The sequence below is a fragment of the Pongo abelii genome, chromosome 19 (assembly GCF_028885655.2).
Source record: "Pongo abelii isolate AG06213 chromosome 19, NHGRI_mPonAbe1-v2.0_pri, whole genome shotgun sequence".
In the NCBI taxonomy this organism is placed as follows: domain Eukaryota; kingdom Metazoa; phylum Chordata; class Mammalia; order Primates; family Hominidae; genus Pongo; species Pongo abelii.
The window spans coordinates 90,168,460-90,190,417 of NC_072004.2; the positions used below are offsets into that span (position 1 = coordinate 90,168,460).

Consider the following 21,958-nt stretch of genomic DNA (forward strand, 5'->3'; position numbering starts at 1 on the left):
TTGAAGGAATTGTCATTCACTGCCAAAATCATTCCATCCTCCTTCCTCAGTGTCTGTCCTCAGATGGTCAGCACCCCGCTTAACAGACTGTCTCCCGCCTCTGTGACCAGCCTCTTTTTGGCAAGAGGGAGCTAGAAGGCTTTACAGTCCTAATCATTTTTCTGTTGAAAAAAAAAAAAAAAACCAAGACTCCTTTCCCTGTGGCGTGTACCCAGAGGTTGATTACCTGAGTCTGTCCTGCCTCTCCCCACCCCACCTCCCCAGCCAAACGCTGCCGCCAAAGCCCACGCCATTGCCCTAGGTGGCCTGTCTTCAGTGGGCTGCCCCTTGAGGTCCCAGGCTCTCCGCAGAGCCCTCACCTTCCCAGCAGGGATCAGAACCTGCACTCCTCTATGCAAGTCCTGGGACAGCACAAAGTGGATTAGGGTTAGGGTTCCCACAAACGGAAAAATGTTATTCAAACAACTCTGTAGGGTCCGAGGAGGCCCTCCGTCTTAATTCTGGAGACTGACCGGCCCTCGCTGCCCCGAACGGGAGCAGTTGCCCCGGCAACAGCCGCTCCCTCTCAACTGGACCTGCACCCAGGCTTTGGCTAAAGGCTGTTAAAACGTTGGCCAGGTGCGGTGGCTCACGTCTGTAATCCCAGGGCGGATCACCTGAGGTCAGGAGTTTGAAACCATCCTGGCCAACATGGCGAAATTTCGTCTCTACTAAAAATACAAAAATTAGCCCGGCGTGGTGGTGCGCGCCTGTAATCCCAGCTACTCGGGAGGCTGAGGCAGGGGAATCGCTTGAACCCGGGAGGCGGAGGTTGCGATCCGAGATCGCGCCACGGCACTTCAGCCTGGGCGACAGAGCGAGACTCCGTCTCAAAAAAAAAAAGTTAGGGTCCTTTACCCGAGGGCCGGTTCTACTCACTCCCCGCCACAGATAGGGGAAACCAGGCCGGAGCCGGCGGGCCCACCCGCCCAGAACCGGGAACTCGGCGAGCCCCGCCCCTGCCACCCCAGCGCCGGCAGCTCGGTAACAAACACTTCCACTTCCTGAGCGCTAGTCTTCGCCCGCCGCGGGGCGCCGCGCCGAGCGCAGGCCCCGCCCCGCGCGTTCCCATTGGCCGACGCCGTTCACCCGGCCGGAGCGCCCAGGCCTGCAGCCCCCTATTGGCCCGCGGAGGTCCCCACCCTCAGCGCGGCCACGCCCCCGGGGTAAGGAGCCGGGGCGGACTCTGGGGCGCTCAGACGCCGAGCGGGGCGGGGATTGGTCCGTGCTCCTCTCTGGACTCCTCGCGGCTCGCGGCGGCCGACGGTTCCTGGGACACCTGCTTGCTTGGCCCGTCCGGTGGCTCAGGGCTTCTCTGCTGCGCTCCCGGTTCGCTGGACCGGAAGAAGGGCTGGGCCGTCCCGTCCCGTCCCCATCGGAACCCCAAGTCGCGCCGCTGACCCGTCGCAGGGCGAGATGAGCGCGGACGCAGCGGCCGGGGCACCCCTGCCCCGGCTCTGCTGCCTGGAGAAGGGTCCGAACGGCTACGGCTTCCACTTGCACGGGGAGAAGGGCAAGTTGGGCCAGTACATCCGGCTGGTGGAGCCCGGCTCGCCGGCCGAGAAGGCGGGGCTGCTGGCGGGGGACCGGCTGGTGGAGGTGAACGGCGAAAACGTGGAGAAAGAGACCCACCAGCAGGTGGTGAGCCGCATCCGCGCCGCACTCAACGCCGTGCGCCTGCTGGTGGTCGACCCCGAGACGGACGAGCAGCTGCAGAAGCTCGGCGTCCAGGTCCGAGAGGAGCTGCTGCGCGCCCAGGAAGCGCCGGGGCAGGCCGAGCCGCCGGCTGCCGCCGAGGCGCAGGGGGCTGGCAACGAAAATGAGCCTCGCGAGGCCGACAAGAGCCACCCGGAGCAGGTAAGCGGGGCCCGGGCCGCGCAGGCTGGAATGGAGTGGGAGGAGGATCCGGAGAGACCCAGGTGACCCGGCCGTCCAGCCCCGCGCCCGCCGTCGTTTTTCTGAAACTCGAGGTGCGAGGGGGAGACCGCTTCCGCCCCGACCAGGCGCCCTGGCACATCCTAGGCAGGCCTGGGGCTGCGTGCCGCGACCTCCTCTCCTTCCCAGGCTGTGCTGGGAGCCTGAGCGCCTTTGCCGCCTGCACCTCTTGTTCCCTGGCCTTTGGGAGGGCGGCGCAGAGGAGCCCAGCCCCCTTCCCTCGGGTCTGTGGGTGTCTGCTCCCGTTCCTCGGAATCCCCCAATCCTGCTCCTCCCCTGGTGCCCTCTTCTCGTTCACCCCAATCCGCAGATGGGCCGGGGAGAAAGGGCTCTCCGCCCCAGAGGTGCCAGCTTCGCCCGCCACTCCCACTTCAAAAGCTAGAGGAATAGCATTACTCCTCCTGTGCGGAGCCCCGGCGCGAGGAGGCCCTCTCCGCAGCCCGCCGGTGTGTGTCCTGAACTTCAGTCCTGCTGGACTTCATCCTCCCGGAGTCCTGTGTGACTTCTAAGGGAGAAGAAGCCCCACCATCTCAGGGCGGTGTGGGGGTTGCCTGGCGGGGAGGAGGAGCCAAGGCATCTCGGAGTGGTGGTTCTGCCACCTCAGAGGATTTACGATTCTCAGGAATGTGAAGAGTAAGCGCCTAGAACAGTATCTGGGAGGGGAGGGGAAAGACCTTGGAAGAAGAAAAAGATGGCCATGGGGAGGGGGGAGAGCTCCTGGGGCTCACCGCCCTGTGTGCGCCAGCGGAGCTCACGGTGAGCCGGTGGTCTTGCCCTGGCCTTGCCACGGTCACTGTGGTACCCACACAGCCAGCAGACCGGTTGCTTTTTGCCCATGTTTGGTGTTTGCCCATGGGATCCCAGTTTGGATCAGCTGCAAGAGGGACAGCTGGCAAAACAGGAGTTGTGCTGAGCCTCCTGTCCCAGAGAGTGGAGTGGTGCATTGTGTAGGGCAGGGCGTGAGCCTCCCAGGGCCCCTTCAGCTTGCACCAGCTCTCCCTCGTGACAGTGTCTGATGGGAGTGTCCGTGGGGCTACGAGGATCCTCCTGGACAGAGAAAGGGCACAGTTCGGCATTAAGGTAGAAGGCAAAGCCCTAGAGGATCAACTGGTTTGGTGGAAGTGAGGTCACCAGAAGCCCTGTCCAGCCAGAGCTGGGTGCTGGGAATGCCAGGGCCACCAGGCTCCCACTTCCTGCCCCTGCCAAGCTGGCATTGGCAAGGGGAGGGGGAAGGGATCTGAGCACCCGGAGCAAGGGGGTTGACGCCAGGGAGTTGGGGCCGATGATCTCCAGCCCCAGGCAGAAATCCAGTGTGAACTTTGTGCTGAGTCCATCGATCGATTTGACATTCTTTTTTTTTTTTTTTTGGACTTTGGCACCCACACAAATACCCACCCACCCCCACCCCCCACAAGTTGCAGTCTCGTTCAGCTCCTCCCTTTGCCCTTTTGGTTATGCTGCTGGGTGCCAGAGGGCCTGGGAGGCGAACGTGGAGGCCTGGCATAGCACACGTGCGCAAAGGCAGCGGCTTTGGGCTTCCTGGGTGAGCACAGAATCAGATTCCTGCATGTTTTGGAGGGACACCTACATTTGTGTGTACTTTGCTAGGCCAGGAGATGAGAGGAGAGCCACCAGCAAATCCTGGGGACACCATCACCAGCCAAGTCCCAGGACTTCTGAGCTCTGGTTCTCCCATCTGTGAGATGGAGGCATTGGGTAATACGATGCCTGCCTTCTCTAGAATTGTAGAAATGACGTGAAGCACTTGAGCCCCTTACTAAATACTGAACTGCACTCCTTCATCCCTGGCGTTTGAATCCCAGCTCCTTTAAACTGACTCCTAGTCAACACCATTGAGTCCCTCTAGCAGAAAATCCTCTCCTCTCAATCCTGTGTGTTGAGCATACAGACGCCCATGTGGTTATTACAAAAAATGTTAACAGACATTGTAACAGTTCGTTTTTCTAAAACACACCCCTTTCCTACATAAAGCATCAAATGGAGGTTTGCCAATTCGTTTTAGTCTGAATTTGTGTGCAAGGTGGGGCTGTTCCCTTATCTTCATTAGCCCTCCGCTTACTAAGTGACGATCTCAGTGGAAAAGTGTGGCGCAGAGAGTGGTTGGCTGGGTGGCCTCTGGCTGGGAAGACCAGCTGTGTCCAGAACCACTCAGGGCAGAGGCTGAGGGGTGCCTGTAACACTGGCCATCCCTGCTGGGGAGTCTAGGCCTAAGGAGGTGGAAGTGGCTCTCCAGCTCTGCCTACCGGCTTTGCTTTGTGGATGGCCTTCCTCGCCTGCCCCATGGGGAGAGAGGAGCAGCAAGACCTGCCCTGCTGTTCCCCTGCTTAAAGCCCTCCTCCCCCATTCACCACCAGTCACAGGATGAGGCCTAAACCCTTGAGTCTGGGTTCAGAGTGCCGGCCAGGCAGAGCCGAGCCAGCTCAGCTGTACTAGCCAGGCTGTGCGAAGCCAAGTTACCTCACCTCTGTAAGCCTCCATTTCCTCTTGTGTAAGTTGGGGGTGATGGCAGCTACCTCAGAATTGCATGAGGCTGTGTGTAAAGCAGGTAGCTCAGTGCCTGGCACTGAGTCCAGGCTCAGCCAGCCTTTACAGTTGGTATTGGAATGAATACATATTTCATAGTGATCATTGCACACCTATCATGGGGCAGCTAGAGCTGGGTCAGCCTGCCTAGTTGGGCAAGTGCCACTGTGGCCAAGCCTGGCACACAGTCAGTGCCTGATCGATGGTCACTGTGGGTTAAGAATGACATGTTGTGGCCAGGTGTGGTGGCTCACACCTGTAATCCCAGCACTTTGGGAGGCCAAAGTGGGAGGATCACCTGAGCCAAGGAGTTTGAGACCAGCCTGGACAACATGACAAGACCCTGTCTCTATTAAGTTTTTTCTTTTTTTTTTTTTTTTTTTTTTAAGAGTTATATGCTGTTCCATGGCCCTTCTCCATCTGGCAGCCTATTCTCACCACTGCCTCCCTACCCCCCAAACCACATCCAGGGTCCGAATTCCCCTCTAGCCTCTAAGCTTTCACACCCTGACACTTCCGTCCCCTCCCAGGGAGCCTGTCCTTAATCCAGTAGGCAGAGATAGCATTTCCTTTCCTTCACTTTTTTTTTTTGAGACAGATTCCACCCAGGCTGGAGTGGTGACATAACCTCACCTCGCTGCAGCCTCGACCTCCAGGGCTCAAGCGATCCTCCCACCTCATTCTCCCTAGTAGCTGGGACTACAGGCATGCACCACTATTCCCAGCTAATTTTTAAATTCTTTGTAGAGATGGAGTTTCACCGTGTTGCCCAGGCTGGTCTTGAACTCCTGGGCTCAGGTGATCTGCCAGCCTTGGCCTCCGCCTCCTCTTTGTCCTTACATCTTTTATCGCTCTAAACACACAATATTTTAATCATCTGTTTGTGATGATGTACCATCCACTACATGGTAAGCCCAAGGGCATCAACTGTGGCCTATTTGTGTTTCTATCCCCAGTGCTGTCCTTGGCACACGGTAGGGAGGCTCTCAAAAACAGTTTTTGAATTAATGAATGAATATATAACAACAGTCAGGGACCTTTGTCCTCATTCAGCTCATCCCGCCCCACCCAGAGATTGGAATTCCAGATAGAACCTACCCACTCTTCTTTCTTGCCTGCTAGCAGCTTCCATTTGAAAACTAGAAAGCCAAAAGTCCAGGCTTTGGGGTCAGCCAGATCAGTGTTTAAATCCCAGCTCTGCCGTGTGCTGGTTCTGGGATCCTGGGAGTTCATTTTTCCCTGCAACCCTCAGCCTCCACCTCTGTGAAAGGCACTGCCTGCAGGGTTATTGGGAAGATTTGGTGGCATGACAGGTTTGTAAATGAAATGCCCAGCTTGGGGTGTTTCCTGCCAGCCCTGACCCTGATCCCAGAGTCAGAGAGTGCAGGCACCCCAGGGAACAAGGTGGGTGGTGGGGCACAGTTAGCTGGAGGGCCATCAACCTCTTTCCCAGGGCGGGCAGGCCGTTTTACACCAACCAAGTTGGAGCTCTGATAGGGCAGAACAGAGCTTGAGCTGCTGGGTGTTTGGATTTGAAATGGACAGGGTATGTGATTGTTTGTGTGTTGGGATCTCTTTCTTTGCTGGCAAAACAGTGTAGCCCCTGGTTCTTACCTTCAAGCTCCTGTTAACTCAGTAATTCTGGAGATGATTCTCTTGGAGATAGAGGGGGGCTTCCAGGCCGGGCGCAGTGACTTGTGCCTGTAATCCCATCACTCTGGGAGGCTAAGGCGGGAGGGTCGCTTGAGCCCAGGTGTTTGAGACCAGCCTGGGCAACATAGTGAGACCTCGTCTCTACCAAAAAAACGGGGGAAGGGGGTGAATGGGGGCTTCCTTCTCAAGGAACTCCATATGTCTAGATGGGGTCCTTCTCCCCTTTCCCAGATGTCCCATCTCAATGTTCCCTGGGAAAGTGGGGTGGGGAATTAATAAGAAACTCAGGCCGGGCACGGTGGCTCACACCTGTAATCCCAGCACTTTGGGAGGCCAAGGCGGGCGGATCAGTTGAGGTCAGGAGTTGAGGTCAGGAGTTCAAGACCAGCCTGGCCAAGATGGTGAAACCCCATCTCTACTAAAAATACAAAAATTAGCCAGGCATGGTGGCAGGTGCCTGTAATCCCAGCTACTCGGGAGACTGAGGCAGGAGAATGGCTTGAACCTGGGAGGTTGGAGGTTTCAGTGAGCCAAGATCGCACCACTGCACTCCAGCCTGAGCAGCAGAGTGGGACTCATCTCCAAAATAAAAAAAAAAGAAAGAAGCTCAGCCGAGGTCTTGGTGCTGCAGGACTCTTTATAGGGAGAAACCCCAGTAAGAAATGTTCCTCTGTTTTCGTTGCTCTAAGATAGAGTGGCCCTACCTGGAAGGAAACAGGTTTGTAAAGTGCCTTTAGGCACTCTACCTATGACATAAAGATGTTGACGTGCATTTCTTTTCCTTTTTTTTTTTTTTTTTCCTGAGACAGTCTTGCTCTGTCGCCCAGGCTGGAGTGCAGTGGTGTGATCTCAGCTCACTGCAACCTCCGTCTCCCAGGTTTAAGCAATTGTCCTGCCTCAGCCATCCGTGTAGCTGGGATTACAAACACCTGCCACCACACCCTGCTAATTTTTGTATTTTTAGTAGAGATGGAGTTTCACCACGTTGGCCAGGCTGGTTTTCACCACACTGGCCAGGCTGGGTGGCACCTGCCACAACACCCTGCTAATTTTTGTATTTTTAGTAGAGATGGGGTTTCACCACGTTGGCCAGGCTGGTTTCAAACTCCTGACCTCAGGTAATCCACCTGCCTCAGCCTCCCAAAGTCCTGGGATTATAGACATGAGCTACCGCGCCCAGCCGATATGCATTTCGTTGTCCCCCAGACAAATTAGCTATTGTTTTCTCCATTTTGTAGGTTGACAGTAAGTGTTCAATACATGATAGGTACTATTTGTGTCTAGCAGTGTGCTAAGTACTAACCTTGCGTGTCTCATTTAATCCACATGACCACCAGTGAGGCAGATATTGGCCCCATTCTCTGCCTATGGAGGCTGAGGCTTGATCAGTTAAAGTGGCCGTGGAGGGTCCCAGGACTCTGAGCTAGCGGCTCCTCCCACACAGCGCAGGGGTGTGTCTTGGAACCCAGCCCTCCGACTCCAATGCCCACACAGCCATTTGGCCACGTGAGTAGGCTGTGCTTGATGCCTGACTCTGCCAGGTGTTTCTGCCCATCATATTCTGAGCCACAGCTGGACCATCACAGCGATACAAATTCAGGCTACTTGAACTGGCTTCCTGTAAGGGTCCAGGGCTTCCAGGTGCTCCTGTCCCTAGCAGGGCATCCTTGCAGTGCCTCAGCCCATAAGGGGTAGGCTCCTGTCCCCATCCCTTCTCACGTGATGTGATAGGTCGATCTGGAATCTGGTAACCAAGTATCTACCCCCGCCCTCACTCCCCAGAACCTGCACAGAGAGCCCCCCTCAAGGGTGGTCTTCACTGTTGACCGAAGCCTTGCCCTCATGGTAGGACAACTCACCATGTCCCCAGACTCCTAGGCAATGTTTAGGTCCCTAAGGCCCTAGAAAAGGACAAGAGTTACAGATTCCCTGAGGTCCAGGTCACCTCGGGGTGGTGTGGCAACACACAGAGAATGCTGGCCAGGTTCAAGTCCCACTCACTGCTAGGTGCTGAGAGCTCTGAATTCTCTGAGACAGGCTGCAGCCTCTCCCTGTGCTAAGATCAGGGGAACAGCAATGGCCGGGAGTATTTAGAGGAGTGTGTTTGGGGCAGTCTCAGGCAGCACAGGTCTGTGCTGTCCGGGCAGCAGCCACCAGCTTCGTGAGGCTCCCAGGCACTCGAGATGTGCTGGTCCACATGCAGATGTGCTGTGCGTGCAAAATGCACACCAGATTTTAAAGCCATAGTACAAATAAAATGATGTACAATAGCTCAATTGTTAAAAATGGATTACACATTGAAATGATAATATTTTGGGTACATTATGTTAAATAAAATATTAAATTCTATTATTTTTCCTGTTATTTTTTTTTTTTTTGGAGGCAGAGTCTCGCTCTGTTGCCCAGGCTGGAGTGCAGTGGTGTGATCTCGGCTCACTGCAACCTCCACTTCCCAGGTTCAAGCGATTCTCCTGCCTCAGCCTCCCGAGTAGCTGTGCACCACCACGCCCAGCTGATTTTTGTATTTTTCTTTTTTAGTAGAGATAGGGTTTCACCATGTTGACCAGGCTGGTCTCAAACTCCTGTCCTCAAGTGATCTACTTGCCTCGTCCTCCCAAAATGCTGGGATTACAGGCATGAGCCACCATACCTGGCCTATTTTTCTTTTCTTTCTTTCTTTTTTCTTTTTTTTTTTTGATACAGAGCCTTGCTCTGTCACCCAGGCTGGAGTGCAGTGGTGTGATCTCGGCTCACTGCAACCTCCGCCTCCTGGGTTCAAGCAGTTCTCGTGCCTCAGCCTCTGGAGTAGCTGGGACCACAGGTGTGCACCACCACATATGTCTAATTTTCATATTTTTAGTTGAGACAGGGTTTCATTGTGTTGGCCATGCTGGTCTTGAACTCCCGACCTCAGGTGATCCACCTGCCTTGGCCTCCCAAAGTGCTGGGATTACAGGTGTGAGCCACTGCACTCGGCCTATTTTTCCTTTTTCAAATGTGATGATTAGAAAATCTTACATTCCACACGTGGCTGGCATTATATATCTACTGGACAGTGCTGCTCTGGATCTGAGCTCAAATCCTGCCTTCGCCCATCAGCCATGTGTACTTGAGCAATTGACTCCAGCTTTTTGAAGCTGAGTTTCCTTTTCTGTGAAATGCTGGCAATAATACCTTCCTTTTAGGACTATAATTGGCTCTTAAGAAGAAAACACACGTAAAGAGCTCTGTGCCTAACACATAGTAGGTGTTCAGTAAATAGCAGCTGCTATTTGTTACTTCAGTGTTGAGCCCCAATTTCACAAGCTCCTTGAAGGTTAATAGCCCCTTGGGACAACCCCTGGGAGTTAAATCCAGAGACTTCTGGGAGGAGGGTGAGGGATGAGGAGGGATGCAGAAGGGAAGGCATGGGGCGGCCAGCCCTGGATGGTGTCCAGCCGGGCTGCAGCCCAGGTACCAGCCTGCTCCATCCCAGGCTTGCCCAGCCCTGCAGAGACCTGAGCCAGACTCTGCCCCCTCCTGCCCCCGTGGGTCTCCATGGCTGGCACAGGGAGAAGAGGTTACTAGCCAGAAGGAGAACCTGTTTCAGACCTCTGAGTCCTGGGGGTGTCTGTCAGACCAGCAGCCCTCACTTTAGTGTATGTCTCCCTCCTGTCCCACCCTAGCAGACTCCAGGGAAAGCTCTTTCCCACTGAGAAATAGGAAGGAGGAGATCAAGGGCTAGGAGCAGTGAGTGATATTTTTTTTAAATGGACGCATCCAGCATTCCCCTGCCGCCCGCACAGACCTGGAGGGATGTGGAGGGTGGAAGGGGGTCCCGTGGGGTAAAATGACGTGACATCAGGGCCACTAGGCAGGGGGCCAGTGACAGCCAAGCCCCCTGTACCTCACCTAGGGTAAAGAGAAGACCTTCTGCCTAGAGGTGTGGACACTGGCTGAGTGCCTGGAGCCCCTGGTCACTTCCCGGTGCCCCCAGGCTGCCTGTCACACAGCACTCCAGGCAGGGCCAGCTGTCTCCATCCTGGCTTCCTTGAAGAGCCGGCACCAGGCCCAGCCCTGTCTCTAGAATCTGGGGAACAAACTGAGCTGTCTCTCAGAGCAAACATGGCTCTTACACCCAACATACTCCTGACATACACACCCCAGCCCCTGAGAACAGCCAGGGCTCCTTCCTGCCCCCGCCGTCCTGCCCCCTTCCATCCTCTTGTTGGGGCTGATTTTCCTGTATTGGGCATGGGGCACTGGTCTTCTTTGCATAAAGAGCCCTGGGCTGGGGGACGGGCAGTCTTGAGAGGTGGGGTTACCTCTGTTGTTCCCCTGGACACCCAAGTGGTCTTCCTACTCCTCCAGCCCCTTTCCTCTGGGGTCCTGAGCTGCCTGGCTCGAAGGAAGCAGGCTGGGCTGTTTCTGTAGGGCCCATCACCATGGCATCAGCCAGGGAGGGGCTGGGCCCAATGGGGCGTTGGCCCCCAGGCTTCCACAGCCTTCCCTGAAGGGAGGAAGGAGGAGCAGGGAGCGGCCCTGGGCCTGTTCCCCAGAGACGGTCACTGGGATTAGGGTATCGACTTTCCCCAGCTTTCCAGGTGACTGCTGGTGGCGCCTATTGAATTCCGTGCCCGCCATCCACTCCCTGGACTGCGTGGGTGGAGGTGATGGGGCGGCCACTTGGGGCGGGGTGAAGCTCCCTGGGGGAAAGGACAGATGAAGGGAGGCAGCCTGAGGGTGGAGGAGGCCCCGGGAGAAGGGTGTGGGGGCAGCTCTCCCGGCAGGGTCTTTTCTGGAAAGCCAGCCAGCATTGTGTGAAAGTGAGAGTCTCCAGCCTGTCCAGCCCTGGGTCACCCCGGCCCAGCTGTGCTGCCCATCGGCTGCCGTGGCCTCATGTTCCCTCCTGTCGATTCTGGCTCTCTGCCAGTCTCCTCTCTGAGCAGATCCTGATTTTGTCTTGAACTTGGGTCTCCCAGGCTGTCATCGTCACTGGAGGTCCCACTTTGCCCTCTGGAACTCACGGGGCTATGTTCCTTTTGAGTCTCTTCCTCTCACCATGCTTTGGGCCCCTCTGTAGCTGGCTCCTCCTAAGCTCCTGGGGGCCACACACCAAGCCCAACATGCCTGGACGTCACTCCCATTTAGCCCCTTTCCCCAGAGGCAGAACCCAGCCCTGCCCCAGCTTGGCGGTGAGGGTCCAAGAGCAATGGTGGCTGAGCTCGGCCAGGTACCCCACACTTCCCCATCTTCTCCTCTCAGTGCTGGGCCTGGAGACCACAGGCCAGGCCCTACAGATCCCCAGGAGGGCTGCCCCAAGGGACTCCCCTGCCAGCCCCAGCCTCCACCCAGGCTGGGATGGGCTGGCTTGATGGGCTGACTCAGCAACTGGCACTGACACCTCCTGGAGACAGCTGGGAGGCTCCTGCTAGGGAGGGGTGAGGAGGAACAAGGCTGGTCTCCCTGGAGAGTGGGAACCCCCCTTCCCATGTGAGGGGAGGGAGTCTCTAGGGACTTGGGACTTGAGAAGGAGGCTCTGCAGGTGCATTGGAGCTGTCTAAATGCTGGTGGGGTCTACCGGGGGCTTCCCATCTCCTTGTCCAGCCACCCCGTCAGGTGCTGGAGCCGCCACAGAGCCACATCTAGACAGAACAGTGGAGCAGGTCCCAGTGCAGGGGAAGGAAACAGGGCACCTCAGGCTGGGTCCCCCGTTTCCCCTTGAACTGCACGACTTGGTGCTGGCAGAGCGGAGCAAGGCTCAAAGCAGGCCCCGGAGCTTTGGCACCATATGTCACTAGGCGAGGGGCACTGGGCTGAAGATCAGTAAGGGAAGCCCACAGCACAGAGACCAGGGCCAGACGATGGGCATCCCAAAGGCAGCTAGCACAGCCCTGCCCTGCCAGCCGGGGGAGCACCCAGAGCCACCTGCCCCCAGTCCAGCCATGCCCCTGCCCTGTCACCCACACCAGGCTTCATGCCCCAGCTCAGGCTGTAGCTCCAGCTGCGAAAGGCCCTGAGCACCCGGAAGGAAGGCTGTGGTAGGTTGTGGTTTCTTCAGCTCCCAGCCCACCTCCAGCAGAGGCTGCAGCCGATGCCCTGGAGAGAGCCCCTGTTTGCCCTCCACTGCCTGACTCCTGTTGGGACCTCACCTCCCAGTGGGTTGCCCCATTCTGGACTTGGATCCTTAAGGAGCACCCTGCAGTGTGGTGGAAGGAGGACAGGTTCCAAGTCAGAGACCAGGGTTGGAGTTCTGGCTGTGTGATGTCAGGCAGTGGGCCCCACATCTCTGAGCCTCAGTTTCCCCATCTCAAAAACAGCTGACAAGCCCCAGCCAGGTTGTTATGGGAAGGTTTTTGGGAGCACGGGGACTGTGGAGGGAGGTTGGAGGAGGTCACTAGAGCTGCCCCCTGCCTGTCCTGAGATTTCACCCTCCCCACTTTCTCAGGGTGTCTGGCTGAAGCAGAAAGCTGCGCCTGTCCTGGTGACGGCAACTGGTCAGACTTGTTTCTGCTCACCTAGGCGGCCCGGGGGAGGGCCTGGCTGGGAGCTTTGTGAAGGGATTAGCTCTAGGGGAGAAGAGCCTCACTTACTCCCGGAACAAGATCCCGTAGGGCTGTGGGAGTGCTGGGGGTGAGCCTGGGGCAGGGGACAGCCGAACTAGCTGGGAGTGGGCCCTGCAGTGAGGCAGGGGGTGGGCCAGGGAGAACAAGGCAAAAGGAGCTTCATTCAGGGTTCCTGAGCCTTTGTGAGCCACTCACTTTTTTACCACTCACTTAACCGTCTTTGTTGTTGGGGTGAGGGGCCCTCAAACCTGGATTTGGGTATGAAAACCCAGGCAAGAAAGACCTGCCCAAGCCTTTAAAGGAATGCAAAGTCATCCTCTAGCCACCCCCAGAGATCAAAAGGCTGGGGATTGAGTCTACTGCAGATGGTGGCAGCCTCCTGGGGCTGGCAAGTTGGGACAGAGGCCCATAAGCCCTCCTGGGCGCGCCTTCCCACCCCTCTCGGCCCTCTCCACTCCCAGCTGGGGATTTGGGTTTCAGAGCAGCCTGGCACACACACCCCCACCCCACCAGAATCTCACTCCCAGCTTCCTATGACTATTCATTAGTATTCACAACAATGGGAAAGTCTGGGTGTGCACAGGGATTTTTTACAGTTAGAAAGTGTCTAAGTCAATGACCTCATTGGGCCTCAGCAACCCTGGGAGGCAGATGGCAGTCAGAATGATCCATAAATGACCTGCCCCAGGTCACACAGCTCCTAAACGGGAGCTGGAACCTGGCTCAGAGCCTTGACTATCCACTGCTCATTGTCTGATGTGCTGAGTGATAACACAGGGCCAGCAGGCTGGACAGCAGCCAGTGGCCCTGCACCAGGCCTGGAGGAGGGGGAGAGGGACAGGGACTCAGGCGTAGTCCTTGGGCACAGGCTTCGGCCGCCCACACCCATATTCCCTCCATCATACTGTGTGTCCAGGCCTGCAGCTCCTAAGCTGAGCTGCTTACTTTGGACCAAGCATGTTGGAAACTGTTTTCAGCTGAGTCGAAGCACTTGAAATCTGCGTGTGCCCTTTTAGTAGGTCACACCCTCCAGGCCACAGCCACACTGGGCTCCCTTTAGCCCAGCCCTGCTTTTCCCAGTCCCCTCCCCATTCAGGCTCCTCTGTTTCTGGGGTCTCTGTGCTTCCGTTGCCACCTCTGCCCTCGGGCAGCGGTGTCGAGGGAGGAGGTCCTGGCATGCCTGAGGATGGCCACATCTTGTCCAGGTCCCCTTGCTGTGCCGCACAATAGGTTTTTGGTTATCTGCTCCTTCTGGCTCCCTTTTGGCTGGGCCATTTGGCTTGGTGGGGGTGAGAGAGAGTTCGCATATATGGAGGAAGGCTTTACTGTAAACACACTGACCAGCTTTCAGTAAACACCTGCCTCTTCCTCCCCTGCTGCAGAGAACGGGGTGCAAAGGGGCTGGGGGTCCTCAGTCATATGCCTCAGATCCCCAGCCAGGCTGACAGGGGTGCCACCCTCTGCCCCCTCTCCAAGAGGGCCAGACTGAGCCACCAATGGGAAGGGATAGAGGCCCAATCAGCACAGCATGTGATTCACCTTAGACTGTCACAAGGAACAGGCATGTGAGAGCTAACCTGGTCCTACCCCTCATTTGCCAGAAGAGGAAACTGAGGGTTGGACAGAGCAGTGTTTTACCCACGTCACCTAAGCAGTTTGCTGCGGTGCTGGGTATCCACACAAGTCTTTTGAGTCCTGGGCCAGAACCCTCTCAAATTGCTGTGCGGGGATCTAAGCAAATTTGCATCCTCCCAAACCTTCCTTGGTTGGGGAGATGGGGACAGGCAGGGGACAGGGAAGGCAGAACCTGGGGCACTGTGGAATAGCCATGGACCCTCCCTTGTCCCCACAGCGCGAGCTTCGGCCTCGGCTCTGTACCATGAAGAAGGGCCCCAGTGGCTATGGCTTCAACCTGCACAGCGACAAGTCCAAGCCAGGCCAGTTCATCCGGTCAGTGGACCCAGACTCCCCGGCTGAAGCTTCAGGGCTCCGGGCCCAGGATCGCATTGTGGAGGTGATGCTTCTTGCTCTCTTCCTAGCTGACTGCCCCCACCCCCTGCAGATCAGCAGCCATCATACCATCATGGGCTTGATTAGCCCACGGGCATAGCCAACCTGGAGCTGCTGGATGGATGGGTGGATGGGAGGAAGGGTGGTGGATGGATAGATGGAAGGACAGATGGACTGACTGACGGACTCCTTTCTTACCTCCACTCTCCCCTGGACTCCTCCTTGCCAAGCAGATACACTGGGCAGCCTGTGATTCACCCATCGATCAGGGAGATGTCTGGGGCCCTCTCCAGAGCTTCCCTGCTGCCAGGCACACAGAGTGGGGTGGCAGTAACAAAACCCCTCTCCCAAGTTAGGCCTTTATTTCGTTATTATTATTATTTTTTTTTTTTTTTTGAAATGGAGTCTCGCTTTGCTGCCCAGGCTGGGGGAGTGCAGTGGCACAATCCCAGCTCACTGCAACCTCCGCCTCCTGGGTTCAAGCGATTCTCCTGCCTCAGCCTTCTGAGTAGCTGGGATTACAGGTGCCCGCCACCACGCCTGGCTAATGTTTGCATTGTTAGTACAGACAGGGTTTCACCGTGTTGGCCAGGCTGGTCTCAAACTCCTGACCTCAAGTGATCCGCCCGCCTCGGCCTCCCAAAGTGCTGGGATTCCAGGCGTGAGCCACCTCACCCGGCCCCGAGTTAGGCTTTTAGACTCGCGCATTCAGTGCTCTGGTGCTGTGCTCCTGGGAGAGGAAACGTGAACCAAATGCTCAGGCAGGTCCCAGAATCACAGTCTTAGAACCTTAGAGCTAGAGATCAGCTCTCCCAAGACTTCTCATTTTACACATGAGAAAACCAAGGCCCAGAGAGGGAAGTCGGACAGCAAGTCCTTACCCAGGCTGGGCCCCACCCCGGCCTCCCAGCTCGCACCCATCCCATCTCTCCCAGCTGTGTTTGTTTAGTCTCGTCTGGATATTTTCGTTGGCCCTTCCCATGTATCCTGCCTCCCCAGCTGACTGTCAATGGGAGGACCCCCAGCCTAGTGCAGAACTCTGCAGAAATGGTGGGGGTCAGTATCCCCAAGTTGTGAACTGCAAACTGGCTGAGAACCAAGGTGGCCACCCCTGCCCCCAGCCCTCCTCCACTTACCTGCCCCAGAACCAAGGCCCGTGCCCATAACGCCTCCCCAACCCCACCCTGCAGGTGAATGGGGTCTGCATGGAGGGGAAGCAGCATGGGGACGTGGTGTCCGCCATCAGGGCTGGCGGGGACGAGACCAAGCTGCTGGTGGTGGACAGGGAAACCGACGAGTTCTTCAAGAAATGCAGAGTGACGCCATCTCAGGAGCACCTGAATGGTAAGCCGGGTGGGGCCACTGGCCGTCCTGGGGCTGGAGGCCCCCAAGTCAGGGATGTGAGCCAGGGCTAAGACTGCTGGGTCCCAGGCAAGGGGTGGGCAGCTTCCCAACGTGGGTGCTCCCTCCTTCTCCTTCATGGGAGGCCCGGAGGTGTGGGCTGGGGGAGCGGGGGCCTAGTGTAGGGAGTGGCAGTGGGTTTCTGAGGACGGCTTGTGACGGGGTCAGCTGGGATGAGGTCGGTGAGAGAGATGGACAGATCTTCTGATTCCCGGCCAAAGCTGCAGCCCCAAAGGAGGCCCAAGCCCCCGGTCCTGTCCCCACCAGCAGACTTTCAGGGCAGTGTCAATGTGAGCAAAGGGTTAACTCCAGGGAGGCCTCCAGCCTTTGCTTGGTCAGATCAGAGTCCAGTGACAGGGGCCCAGTGCTTCCCCCTCCCTCCTCTCAGGTTGTCTTGGAAACTCAGCCTTGCTGGCTCTAGAGAGTAGTGGGTCCTCCTTCAACCCCTGGGCCCCTGCCCTCCCCATCCCCCACCATCACCCTGCCAAGCCTGGCGCCTCCCCCTGCCCAGGCCCGAGCCAAACAGGGCAGGGCTGCTGCACCAGGGCAGGGAGGGGTTAAGCACGCTCTGCTCCTTGGTCTGGACTTTCTCCCTGGGAAGATGGCTCCCTGGAGCGGGCAGGGGTGCTCACTGGGCCATACTGAGGGTGGAACCTCTTGGGACTTTGCAGTGGGTGGGGCCTCCTAGAGACTCAAGGTCGTATGTGTAAAAGGGGATCCACACAAAGGTCCTGCTGCAGACTCCCATCCCCAGCTGCAAGGGCCCACTGGGGAGGCCCTGTCCCCTTCTGGCACTATCCAAGGCCTGAGGCTCCTAGAATTGGGGATGGCCCCTGGAAGTCCCTAGCTGGCTCTGGGCATGGGGGGTGGGGTACCGCCTTACCCTTATCTCCCAAGTTCATGGAAACCAGGTAACTCAGATAATCCCCTTCTCCACTGAGGGGGAGACTAAGGCCCAGAGAAGCCCCAGCCTTCCTCCTAGGGATCTGATACGAGGGAGACACAGCTGGAATCTGGATTCCACTCAGCTCCTGGGATACTGTCCCCCTGCTTCCCCCACCCCTTCACCCTGCAGGTAATTGGCCCCCTCAGACGTTCCTCCCTCTTCTGCCTGTCTCTCGGGCTAGAGGGGCTGCAGCCTCTGGCCAAAGGACCTGAAGAGGGAGAGGCCTGGGGACAGTCCCCTCCCCGCAGTCCCTCCAGGATGGCATCCTCACCCTTTCCGTAGGGAGGAATGCCCCCCTCTCCGGCTGCCAGGGTTTCACCCTGACCACTGTGAGGTGATGGGGAGGGGACAGTGAGTGTCCCTGTGTCCCAGCAGCCTGTCCTTGCCCAGGGAAGGCTGTGGGTGTCAAAAGGGAGGAGAAGATGAGAGTCAGGTATCTCTGGCTGTGTCCTGGACTTGGGACAGGGAAAAGATAACCAGAAGTTTTAAGCTAAGAGTTCAGAAGCCCAACGCTGACCGGTCCCTGGAGATGGAACAGCCACCCCTGAAGCCATGTGGGACCCTTACTCTGAGTGAGCCCAGTGAAGGTGACCCCAGACCTGTCTTCTCTCCCTCTGACCCCTCCAGGTTTCCCACTGGCTGGGGGAGGGGATACCCAGGACACACCCCTTGAGCCTTCTCATCCCCCCTCATTTCCTGATTGGCAAATAGGAGTTGGGATTATTTTCTTTTTTTTTTTGAGACGGAGTCCTGCACTGTTGCCCAGGCTGGAGTGTAGTGGTGTGATCTCGGCTCACTGCAACACCTGCCTCCTAGGTTCAAGTGATTCTCCTGCCTCAGTCTCCCGAGTAGCTGGGACTACAGGCACGCGCCACCACGCCCAGCAAATTTTTATATTTTTAGTAAAGATGGGGTTTCACTATGTTGGCCAGGATGGTCTCCATCTCTTGACCTTGTGATCCGCCCACCTCGGCCTCCCAAAGTACTGTGATTACAGGTGTCAGCCACCACACCTGGCCTTTTTTTTTTTTCCAGACACAGTCTCTCTCTCTCTCGCCCAGGCTAGAGTGCAATGGCACAATCTCGGCTCACTACAACCTCCGCTTCCTGGGTTCAAGCAATTCTCCTGCCTCAGCCTCCTGAGTAGCTGGGATTACAGGTGCCTGCCATCATGCCCAGCTAATTTTTGTATTTTTAGTAGGGATAGGGTTTCACCATGTTGGCCAGGCTAGTCTTGAACTCCTGACCTCAGGTGATCCTCCTGCCACAGTCTCCCAAAGTGCTGGGGTCCCAGGCATGAGCCACCGAGCCCGGACTATTTTCTCTTTCAGTTGAGTTGGGTACTAACTGTAGCCTGGGGTGTGGTTCCAATTTCGGTGACATCATCATCACCTGGGAAGCGTTTGGAAAATATTGATTCCTAGGCCTGCCCACTAAACCAGAATCTGTGCTGCCAAGGTCCAGGAATCTGTACTTTAACAAGCTTCCCATGTAGGAGTTCCCAGGTAGGAATTAGGCAGCCATCCTGGAATTTCATCCCCATCTGGGACAATACATTTTTTAAACACCTTGTGACCCATCAGTGCCTCATAAGATCAATTTAGTAGACAGAGATCAGCAGGTTTTTTGGTTTTGGTTTTTGTTTTTGTTTTTGTTTTTGTTTGCCAGAGTCTTGCTGTGTTGCCCAGACTGGAGTGTAGTGGCGCGATCTCGGCTCACTGCAGCCTCCACCTTCTGGGTTCAAACAATTTTCCTGCCTCAGCCTCCCAAGTAGCTAGGATTACAGGCGTGTGCCACCATGCCCGGCTAATTTTCTTTTTGTCTTTTTTAGTAGAGACAGGGTTTCACCATGTTGGCCAGGCTGGTCTCAAACTCCTGACCTCAAGTGATCCAGCTGCCTCGGCCTCCCAAAGTGCTGGGATTACTGGTGTGAGCCACTACGCCTGGCCCAGAAATTTTTTTGTTTTCTTTAATGAAATGAAATTAAAAATATCAAAGAACACTGTAGTAAGGGTGTTGCTTTGTGAAACTTTTATCACACAAAATCTTTGTGTGTGCTGAGTCATCCAAATGGCAAACGTAGGCCAGACATTTGCTCACACCTGTAATCCCAACACTTTGGGAGGCCAAGGCGGGAGGATTGCTTGGGGCTAGGAGTTTGAGATCAGCCTGCACGACATGGCAAGGCCCCATCTCTACAAAAAAAAAAAATTTTTTTTTAATAAATAACAAGGCAAATGTACTCATGGTGGGTGGTAGTCAAAAAAGTCTGAGATGTTGGCCCAGGGAACAAGATCTAATAATCTGCCCAAACCCAACTCCCACCTCCTCTCCACGCTCTATTCCATCCCCGTTCTGGACTCATCTCTGCTCTGTCCTTCACCTAGGTCCCCTGCCTGTGCCCTTCACCAATGGGGAGATACAGAAGGTAAGGGCGGGTCCCCTGTCTCTCTGGATTTCAATCTTTGGGGTGCGGGAGACAGATCAGAAGGTGCTGTGGTTGGTAGGATAGCCATCTGACTAAGGCCAAAACCCCAGGGTCCCCAGTTCCAGCTCCTTCTTCAGCTCCAAGCTATAGAACTGCCAGAACCCTCTTGGCCTCTGCCTGGGGCCAACGCTGTCAGGAGGGAGCGGGCTGGCTGGGCCCCTCTGCAGCCCGCCATCCTGGGTGACAAGCCCCCGCCTCCAACTCCCCACCATACAGAAGGGGCCATTCTTCCCCCCAAGAACAGAGCTTCAGTGTCTGGCCGCGGGCAGCCGGGCCCCTGCTACTTCCAGTCTGGGTTGGAAGAACAAAGCCCCTCCTCCCCTCTTCCCTGGGCAGAAGGGAAAGGGGGTGAGGCTGGGGAAGAGATGGTGGGGCTAGGCGCCAGCTGAAGCCATGGAGGAACCCAGGAAGGGGCTGGGTGCCAAGCTGACGCCCCAGCCAAAGCCTTCGCTCTGGGACAGGCCGACTCAGTCAGGCCACAGAGCAGGAACTCTGCAGGGTCTGCTCAAAGGTTCCCCTTCCCTAGGAGCTCCTGCCAGGGTACTTGGCAAGGGGGAGGTGAAAGGGCTGGACCCAGGCCTCAACCTTCTTTCACTTCATCTTTGGATCTAGAACTTTCCATCCACCTTCTTCCTTCAAGGCCCTCCTTTGCTGCTTCAGGGTTAGGGTTTCAGGATTCCTGGGGTCAAATCCTGGCAAACAGTCAGGTGGACCACAGGAAATTCAGTGAGCACCACATGGGTTCCCCGTGCCAAGCAGAGAGGTCCCCAGTGTCCCCACATTCCAAGAAGCCCCTCCCTGGCCACTGGCCCAAAAGGCGAGTCAGTACCTAAAAGCCACATTGGAGTGGCCTAGGGAGAGGGAGCAGTTCAGTTAATCCCATGATGGTCTCTTCCCATCCCATCCCTCCAGCCTGAGCAGAACCAGCCTACCCTCTGATCCTCGAAGGAATGTAAAAAGGAGCCCCAGCAGGCTCAGGAGGTGGGAACCAGGGGTGGGTGGCCAGGGCATCAGTGCTACCTCTTCTCAGTCTGAGGCCCCTACTTCCCGAGGAGCTCCCTCCCTCCTCAGGACCCCCTCACCCCATCCTCTGACAACCCACAACCCTCTCCTCTCTGCCAGGAGAACAGTCGTGAAGCCCTGGCAGAGGCAGCCTTGGAGAGCCCCAGGCCAGCCCTGGTGAGATCCGCCTCCAGTGACACCAGCGAGGAGGTAGGCCAGCCATGCGGGGGGGTGGCAACTGGGTTACAGGAAGCCGATTCCCAGGCCCCACTTGTTCCTGGCACACCAGCCTGCCTTTGAGGTCACATGCTGAGCCGCATTCTGTTCTTGTGACCTGGCTTCCCTGGGCACAGCCCCAAGGGAGCCACCTCACCGAGGCTGAGGACCAGGGAGCCTAATGAAGGACTGACTCCCAACTTCCTGCCCCCACTTCTCTTTACAGCTGAATTCCCAAGACAGCCCCCCAAAACAGGACTCCACAGCGCCCTCGTCTACCTCCTCCTCCGACCCCATCCTGGACTTCAACATCTCCCTGGCCATGGCCAAAGAGAGGGCCCACCAGAAGCGCAGCAGCAAACGGGCCCCGCAGATGGACTGGAGCAAGAAAAACGAACTCTTCAGCAACCTCTGAGCACCCTGCTGCCACCCAGTGACTGGCAGGGCCGAGCCAGCATTCCACCCCACCTTTTTCCTTCTCCCCAATTACTCCCCTGAATCAACGTACAAATCAGCACCCACATCCCCTTTCTTGACAAATGATTTTTCTAGAGAACTATGTTCTTCCCTTACCTTAGGGAAGGTGAAGGTGTTCCCGTCCTCCCACAATTAGAAAGGAGACTCTGCCTCCCTTCTCCTCACTGAGTGCCTCATCCTACCGGGTGTCCCTTTGCCACCCTGCCTGGGACATCGCTGGAACCTGTACCACGCCAGGATCGTGGGACCAGGCGAGAGGGCACCCTCCCTTCCTCCCCCATGTGATAACTGGGTCCAGGGCTGATCAAAGAACTCTGACTGCAGAACTGCCGCTCTCAGTGGACAGGGCATCCGTTATCCCGAGAGCTGTGGCAGACACACCTTGTTTTCATTTGATTTTTGTTCTTAAGAGTGCAGTATTGCAGAGTCTAGAGGAATTTTTGTTTCCTTGATTAACATGATTTTCCTGGTTGTTGCATCCAGGGCATGGCAGTGGCCTCAGCCTTAAACTTTTGTTCCTACTCCCACCCTCGGCGAACTGGGCAGCACGGGGGGGGTTTGGCTACCCCTGCCCATCCCTGAGCCAGGTACCACCATTGTAAGGAAACACTTTCAGAAATTCAGCTGGTTCCTCAAACCCTCCAGCCTCCGTGTGTTCCTTGGAAGTTTTGTCCTCTGGCCTTGGACCCCTTATAGGTAGAA

The 21,958-nt window shown here is 56.5% G+C and overlaps 1 protein-coding gene across 1 annotated transcript; it reads left to right on the forward strand.

Moving 5' to 3' along the window:
• Positions 1–1,181: 1,181 nt before the first annotated feature.
• On the forward strand, positions 1,182–21,893 carry NHERF1 (NHERF family PDZ scaffold protein 1). Its single transcript, XM_002827804.6, has 6 exons — positions 1,182–1,896; positions 14,569–14,730; positions 15,917–16,070; positions 19,461–19,501; positions 20,684–20,773; positions 21,006–21,893. The coding sequence occupies exons 1-6, from the start codon at positions 1,456–1,458 to the stop codon at positions 21,192–21,194; spliced, it is 1,077 nt and encodes a 358-aa protein (XP_002827850.6). The 5' UTR covers positions 1,182–1,455; the 3' UTR covers positions 21,195–21,893.
• Positions 21,894–21,958: the final 65 nt, after the last annotated feature.